Source organism: Trachurus trachurus (genome assembly GCF_905171665.1).
Source record: "Trachurus trachurus genome assembly, chromosome: 20".
Classification (NCBI taxonomy): domain Eukaryota; kingdom Metazoa; phylum Chordata; class Actinopteri; order Carangiformes; family Carangidae; genus Trachurus; species Trachurus trachurus.
Window position 1 is genome coordinate 8877093 of NC_139911.1, and position 8020 is coordinate 8885112.

The following is an 8020-nucleotide window of genomic DNA, read 5'->3' on the forward strand; positions in this document are numbered from 1 at the left end:
AATTAAGAAATAAGGAATATTGAAGCCTATATGCACGTGAGCTTCCTCAATAGATCATATGTCTGCCTCTCCCATGAGCACAACATGGCCTTGCTGCTGGTACACAGGCTCCTGTATGCCCTCCTCTCATTTAGTCCTTCATTTATTCACCCCTGAAAACCACAAACGTCCATAACACTCCAACACACCACGGTTTCTTCTATGGCATACCTGGAGCAGGAGCCCTGTACAAAGATCGCCTATGAGTCTCTTCTTGACACAAGTACTGGACTGTTAGGTTTGTGTATATGTGTGACGGTGCATTGAATATGTGACCAAAATCAAGTCTTTACATCTGAGTTTTTAGAGATTCTGCTTATTTTGTAAAAACCACTTGCCTGGAAATGTTGTTTTTCTCCTCCTTCTTATAGAGAAGGCCTAATGTAGTGATTAGTAATAGCTTGATTACAGAGTCTGCACATTATTGCTAAATCAATTAATGAAGCCTAGACAGACAATACTGTCCATTCAGCAGCTAAGGACAACATTTAAATGCAGTGACAGATGAAGTGTTTGCTGCCAGTTCAATATGAAAAATTCAATCATCCACAATTGTTAATTAATTAATTTTAATAAGCCTGCAATGGTCCTCAATTATGTTCTTTGCTCATTAATATATTTAGAAACAACACTTGGACAAATCAACTTCATTTATTAATTGTTAACATATTACACCACAGACGAAAAAAAGTATTAATATTAAATAGAGACACAAAATAATCATCACACATAATTTAATACTAGAAATGTAAAAAACAAAACAGAAACTACATGAGAAAAGTCCAGTTATAGACATATAAAATGTTGCTCCTCCAATGGCTGCATGATGATAGCTCCGAGAAACACGAGGATGTGTGAAAATGAATGGGGAACAAAACTCCACCAACAACTTCTCTTGAATTATAAAGTAATTATACTTTTTTCACAGGGAGTCTCTGTAATTATTTTTACATCTGCTCATGTGTGTCACAGGGAGATTATGAGATCATTGTTCCATTAAGAAGATAATGAGGCTTAAAGAAAAATGCTGTGGAAGTGTTTGCTTGATTGACAAGTGCCTGACACAGGCAGCCATAGTAGTTTTTGCTCCATCACTCCAAATCATCCTTAAAATGAGGGTGAGATTTAAACATGAATTGTTGGATTAAAATGTCTCTTGAAAAACATATGGGTGGTGTCAATGGGATTACATCCACGTCTCCTGCACATTAGTACATCATCTCTTTTAGTTACACCTCAGTACACATGCTGCAGCAACAGATCTTTAAGGATTTGGCTCAGCGTTCACTGTTACAGATGTAGCTTTAATTTTGAGATGTCTTTCTTTCTTCTTTTGTAAAATTGTTACTCGGCTCTTGATGTTGCTCTGGAAACATTTGATGAATCAGGAGGGGCTGAGTCCACATTGTCCCAGTGGATGAAGTCCAGAGGTTTAATAAACCCATGTTGAAGCTCCCTGGAACATATTGTATGTGGTTAGAGATCTATGACATTTGTAGAGTGCAATCAATAAGCCACAAAAGTCCCAGTTATTATATCAGTCTGACAAAATCATATAACTAATATAAAGTAATACAAACAGCCAAGACTAACAATGAAATCCAGACCCATAAAATCCAAGTTCTGCAACTTCACAATAAATCGTGAATCGTGTTTTCCTTTCTCCTTACCCTGAAATCTGCTACACAGCGGCTACAAAGAGGAATGCTAAAAGGCAGCCTTTGTGTCCACTCTCTCTTCTCTTGTCTCTTTCGCACTGCTCTGCTACATTCATCGTGTCCCTGGAGATGTGTGATGTTATGAGCAAAACTTGAAGAAACAGTAAAAGGTTGTGCAACAGGGCCCCACCCTGGAGATGAGATTCCTGGACCACTAACAGTTTTGCAATGACATCACATTTTCAACATCCTGCAACAATAGAGCATATACAGCAGTCCAGTATGACTATTGTACTGTTATATGCTTTGTGAATGATAAGAACACTAACAAAACTGTACCTTTCTGTTTCAGCTTGTGCAGCCTCATGGTAAAACGTTCTGTTTTGCTTTTCTTGTCAACTGCCTATAACTCAGTAAACTTAACCTTGACCCTAATCCTCCCTTTATAGAAAACCCCACCAGAACTTCTAATAATGACACAGTAACTAATGTTCATCACTGCAAACTATCATCCACAATAGTTACTTGCCCACTGGAAAGCACCAGCTGAGCAACAGGGACTTTCATGGGGGAGGAAACTATGGCCCAAGGGCTCCTGGGGAAGTTCCTAATTCTGAAGAAAAAAAGCTTCTGGAACAGCTCATAAGGTCAAAAGGGGAAATGCATCCAAGTCTAAATCTGTCTCTAATTCTGTTTGGTAAATTCATCTTATTGTGTTTGAAACCTTCTTGGAAAATTTAAAAGTTTCTGTTTAATTTTGTGCATAAATGTGTCTACATCTTTGCATGGTCTCTGAATGATAGCTAATGGTTGCATGGTGTTATTTCATTAACCGATTAGTAAATTATGTAAAGCAGACAACAGCAGTTCTAATGACTCTGTCACCAACTATATATATAGATATGCAATCAGTTTTCAGACACTATCTGAATAGAAAACAACTTATTTATGGCAAACTGAACGGTACTTATGGAAGATTTCTGAGTAGATTAAAATGAATCTTGACTTCTTTTATTCATATTATTTTAAACTCAGTTCTGTGGTGTTGACAGAAAGATCTGTTTTAGCCCTAACAAAAGTCATTCTTCACTGTGTCATACGGGTGGAGAGCCTGCAGTCATCATGTTATCACGGATTCTATCTGTCCTCCAATCCCCTTTGACTCGGCCACAGCTGCAATCCTGCAAGGGGGGTAAGCTTCAATGCCTTTGTGCGCATATGTGCGTGTGTGCGCGCATGTGTGTGTATATCCTCCACCCCTAAAACCTACTGCCAAATGTGAATTCCCACTGATCCTGTTTCCTGCCCTGCCTGATGAAACACTCCAAAAAATGACACAACCTCAAGTTTGTGTGTGTGGCAGGAAAAACATCATATTGTCCCTCTGTGACCCACCACATATTATTTTCTCACTCTTAACAAATACAACAGTATCCATTTAAAATGTGTAAATGTAAAAATTCTGAGTTCACGTTCAGACAGACTGGGTGAGACTGAGCATTTATCCTGCACCTTAATGTGCCCACCTCTGAGATTTCTTCACCCTGACTAAATTAATACTGAACTTGTCTAAGAGTGCATTTATACTCAACCATTAAAATTACATGGGGCAATGAACAAAACATACAAGGTTTTAGGTCTTTTAACGTTAGCTGACAATCATGCTCTTATGCCCTCAGAGCTTTTCTCTTCAACTCTTCTCTTTTTCATCTGCTGGGCGAAATGAATACACTGAGCGAGAGGCCAAATGCAGTGACTCCGCAAGCTGATAGGATGTGTGTACAATAAGTGAACTTTGGCTGGCCCAGATGTAAGTGAACAGGCAATAAGAATCATACACACACTCTCCACCTGACAGTCTGTGCAAGGCAGCATTGCACTTCTCCTACTGCTCATTAAAAGATTCCAACCTGACTCAAAGTGGCAGCCTTGCTCAGCTGGACAGTGATGAATAATAACCCACTGTGCCCGATGCTAACAATTAATGGAACCAATTTCTAGGTAATGAAACAACAGCTGTGCTTGAAGGAGCATTAGTAGACCCATTTATTAATTGAACACTGTCATTTAAAAAAAAAAGTCTATTCTTTCCTTCCTGTCTTCCATTGCTTTTCGTCTTTCCTTCCTTCACTTCCTGCTGATGTAGAAGTTGGAAACCTGAATCATGCCGTTCTGTTTGTCGCTGTCAGGCAAAGAAACCGAATGCATCAGTGCAACAGCTCTGCTCAGCAACATTAGGATTTTCAGAGAACAGGGAATATCACAGACACCATCTAAAGTCCAGGTTTTTAAACAGTTTTCAATGGGCCTAGTCACAGTCTGTATTGGAAAAGAAGGCTGTTGCGCAAAAATAATAAGCAAATTATCCTTTGGTATGTGTTTGCTTCCTTTAGTGACTAAATCTGAGAAAATATATAGTAAATTATCCATTTCATATCCATATCCAGTTATACTTTTTGGACTTTTTATGGTTATTGCAGTCCAACCAAGATGCCTACTTAATATTTTGAAAGATTATATATCATCTGATCTCGACAATCAACAATCATGATTGGCAAAAGAGTGAAGAACTTGATAGCTTCAGCCAGACAATTATACAGAGGGGACTGCGTACACCGCCCACACAAATTGCACCTACACTTGTGGCTGCAGGCTGCGGAGGAAGTGGTCAATGTGGTCCTGCGGCATGTCTCCGTCCAGGCGAGCGAGGTAAGTGTAAAGTTTGACAAAGACATCAAATGGGATCCTTGCAGCACCGCCCTCCTCATCCTCTGTCAGGATCTCACAGGCAAATTTCAAAGAACTCATGAGGGTCTGAGAGAGAGGCATAGGGAATCAGACAGTGGGGGTTACTCAAACAGTAAAACAGGCAGAAAAATGCAAAAACAAGCATCCAGCGTTCAAGGATGATCACATCCCATTTCAGCATCACAAGCACACACTGCAATACACTGCAAACAGGCGGTAAAGAACATGACTGCCCTCATGTGGTTGAAGTGTTCAAGGGCTCCATTCACCACAGCATAATTTCCAAACTACTGACACTGAGCATACAGTACAATGTTGCTCATTCTGAGCTGCATTTGCTTTTGCAGTCTAAGTCATGATTCACAAAGTTCTCCATGCTTTAGGATAATCTCTTTGATCTGACTCTGCTGCTCTATCGCCATTGTCTGAGAAAAACCCCTTGCCTTAATAGCATTGCAAAGATTCACGTAGACAGAGAAAGATTTCTGGAGATTGGGAAGGCTAAAGGAGGAGTCTGGATCATAAATCTGGATCTCGTCTAAACACTTGAAGACAAGACTGAGAGATGAACAAAAACAGCACTGCTTGTGGATCTCCAGATGTGCTTGGCTTTATATTAGGATTTAAGGTTCAAATGACATGGTATAATGTAGTATTTGCATATATGTATGTATGTCTGGCCTTATATAACATCTCACCGCTCCTAAAGCACTGCAGCCCAGGGCAAAAAAGTCCATCCAGTCCATTTCTGAGCTGAAACTGCCCAATGACAGCAGGGTCTTCAGCTGCCCCATTGGTAGACACAGACCTTTCCATTTCTTCTGCAGTTCCTCCTTACTGCATGTTGGCTTGGAGGACATCTATAGGAAAAAAGTATTGTTCATCAGATGACTGTAATGTAATGAAATGAAATGTAACATTTCATTCAAATAAGCAGTAATTTGGTTATCCACAGGCTTTCCTTTTACATATGGTACACATGGTGATTTTCAATTTGGGAAGCTATGTAAATGAAGACACAAAAAGGAATAGAGTAAATGTCTCAAATCAGCAGTACAATTTTATATATGTGGTAGATTTCTATAGTAAAGAGACATATTAAAGTGTTGCACAGTCAATATCTCTGCAATATTAATGTAATGGCACAGCATCCTCACAAGTGTAACTTTAAGTTCTGACCTTTAAGCTAATATTACTTATTCAGTTCTTAATGGTTCCACCACAATGAGATGCCCCAGGTGAGCCCCAAAATAGGTTTACACTAATATGAAACTTTATCAACCCACACGGGGCAACAGGATCAAAGCAATATCCAGATACAGAAAAGAATAATATGTGAAAACAAAAGTGGATATTAAATGTAATGCAACTGATAATTACACTCATAGAAGCATATAAGGTAATCAATTACAAAGTGCATCCTGTGCAGCATAGGGAAATTAAAAAAAGTAAAGCACACGGGAAAATAAGCAGTGCATTAAATATATTACTTTTCTTCCAGCAGCACCAATATGAATATGATCATTACGTGAGCAGTTTATGAGATCTTGTGAACTTGCTGTAGAGAGAATACCTGTTTGTGGAGCGTCTTAAGCAAACCTGGTGTCAGTCCAGTGTCTGTCTTCTGGGTGGCAACATTCATCTCCAACCTGTCCTTGACAGGTAAACACTCTCCTTTAGACAATGCATTGAAGTATCTGGGAGAGGACAAACACACATTATTAGTAGTACACAATTATCACTCTATTTTATCTAATCTGTTTCTTAATTAGAACAATCAAATTCAGTGTAAATTGTAAGTTGGCATTAGTCCAGTTCAATTAGCACTCTTGAGTTGCACCATCCAGAGTGTGTTGTAGTTTTTGCCTGAAGTTTACTGATATTTTTCTAAAATGCTAAAGGCATAGTGTGGCTTATCTTGCTTCACAGTTAAACTGACATTTTCAGCAAATTTAGAGGCAGGATGACATTGAGAATTTCTTGCTACCTAGACTGTTGCAACATTAATAGCATATAAACATATTGTAGCCCAGGAGACATTTGAATTGTTTCTGTTCTACCATATGGTACACTTATTGTGCTTTGGTGTAAACACTGCCAAGCTACAATGGCCAGCAAAATAGCAGAGGATATATTGGACCTTGGGGGTACAAAAAAATATCTAATATATTTAAAATTCACCCTCTACTTTTAAAGTGCCTTTTCTTTGTTGGAAAAAGTCAGATAGTTTAACCACTGCAGTAACATGGAAGCCCGTGGGATCCAATTATAGCAAGTCAATGCAAAGATGAGAGAGGCGCAGGTGAATAGGGCCTGCCTTTTTAGCACAACAATATTGCCTGGAGACATTGCTTATGGTGTTGTTAAAGAAATCAAGATCAACACAAATGTGTGTATTCCTCCTGCTGACAGATATTAAGACTTACGCTGCAGACCACAGCAGCACATCCTTGGGCTGTGTTCGGATGGCTGCCTTGGTGAAGTTTTTGAGGATGTCGGGCAGCTCTGGAGGGATGTTGATTTGTTGGGCACAGTACATTGTGTCCAGGGCAGACATTGCTGCAATATAAAACACAAGTAGCCTACACTAAAAATCTAGCCAATATCAACTGTAAGAGATCTGTAGGGAAAAAAAGGTTTCTCCCTAGCCACTTACATTAGCATAAAAACTCAACTAGGGAACTTTTGAGTTGGCTATACAATGGTACTGAAACTCTGAGGGGGTTTTCAGAGGAGAGTAGGTACACACCATGAAAGCATGGAAGCAGAAAAAGCTACAGATATGTATAGCCTATATATTTCCTGCTAGCAAGCTGTTTCTGCAAGATAAAAGGAGACCTCACTCATGGGGAAAAGAGATATAGCTATCCTCATCATTTTACATACACGACCATACAGCTTCTCATTCAATGTTTTTTCACTATTTTGTATAACTTTCAAAGCAGATAAGTTAATGTTTTATATTTCAGATTTTCGAACAAGCCACCTTTTGCTTTGATGGCAGCTTTTTGCACACTTTCTGTCATCAGCTTCATGAGGTCGGTTTTCCAACAGTCTTGAAGGAGTTCCCAGAGGTGCTGAGCACTTGTTGCCAACAAGTGGTTGGCTGTTTTGCCATGTCAGTTGGGTTTAGGTCATCTGACAGACAACACTTCTGTTTTAATGAACAGTTTTGTGTTTACTACATGATTCCATATGTGTTCCACTTCCGTCATAGTTTTGATGTCTTTAGTATGAATCTACAATGTAGAAGGTAATACAAATAAAGAAAGACCAGCTATTGTCACCATTTTACATATTTCCTTGTGTGTGCTGACAGCATTTATGCGGATCTATTTGATTATCAATTTCTTTAGTTATCACATGTTGACAAAGTAATAAACACTGTACACATTACCTGCAGTGTTGAAAAGTGAATGTGAACGACAAGTCGCAGAGAGGTGGGATGAAGTTATGTGCCGTTAGCTAGACACAATAATTTGAGCCAGGCACTAGATATTTGCAGTGTATCATCGTCGCTTAGCAACAGAGTTCTTCTTCAGTTTCAACCATGTGTCTGACGCACTATCGCCCCC

At 39.2% G+C, this 8020-nt stretch overlaps 1 protein-coding gene across 1 annotated transcript; it reads right to left on the reverse strand.

Annotated features, from left to right (window-relative positions):
• Window positions 1-1245: 1245 nt before the first annotated feature.
• On the reverse strand, window positions 1246-7002 carry ropn1l (rhophilin associated tail protein 1-like; the record flags this gene model as incomplete). The annotated part of the gene is made up of 5 exons (XM_083994999.1): window positions 1246-1495; window positions 4336-4511; window positions 5144-5305; window positions 6019-6142; window positions 6872-7002. 5 exons carry the CDS (start codon window positions 7000-7002, stop codon window positions 1384-1386), a joined length of 705 nt encoding a protein of 234 aa, XP_083851125.1. The 3' UTR covers window positions 1246-1383.
• Between the last annotated feature and the right edge of the window lie 1018 nt (window positions 7003-8020).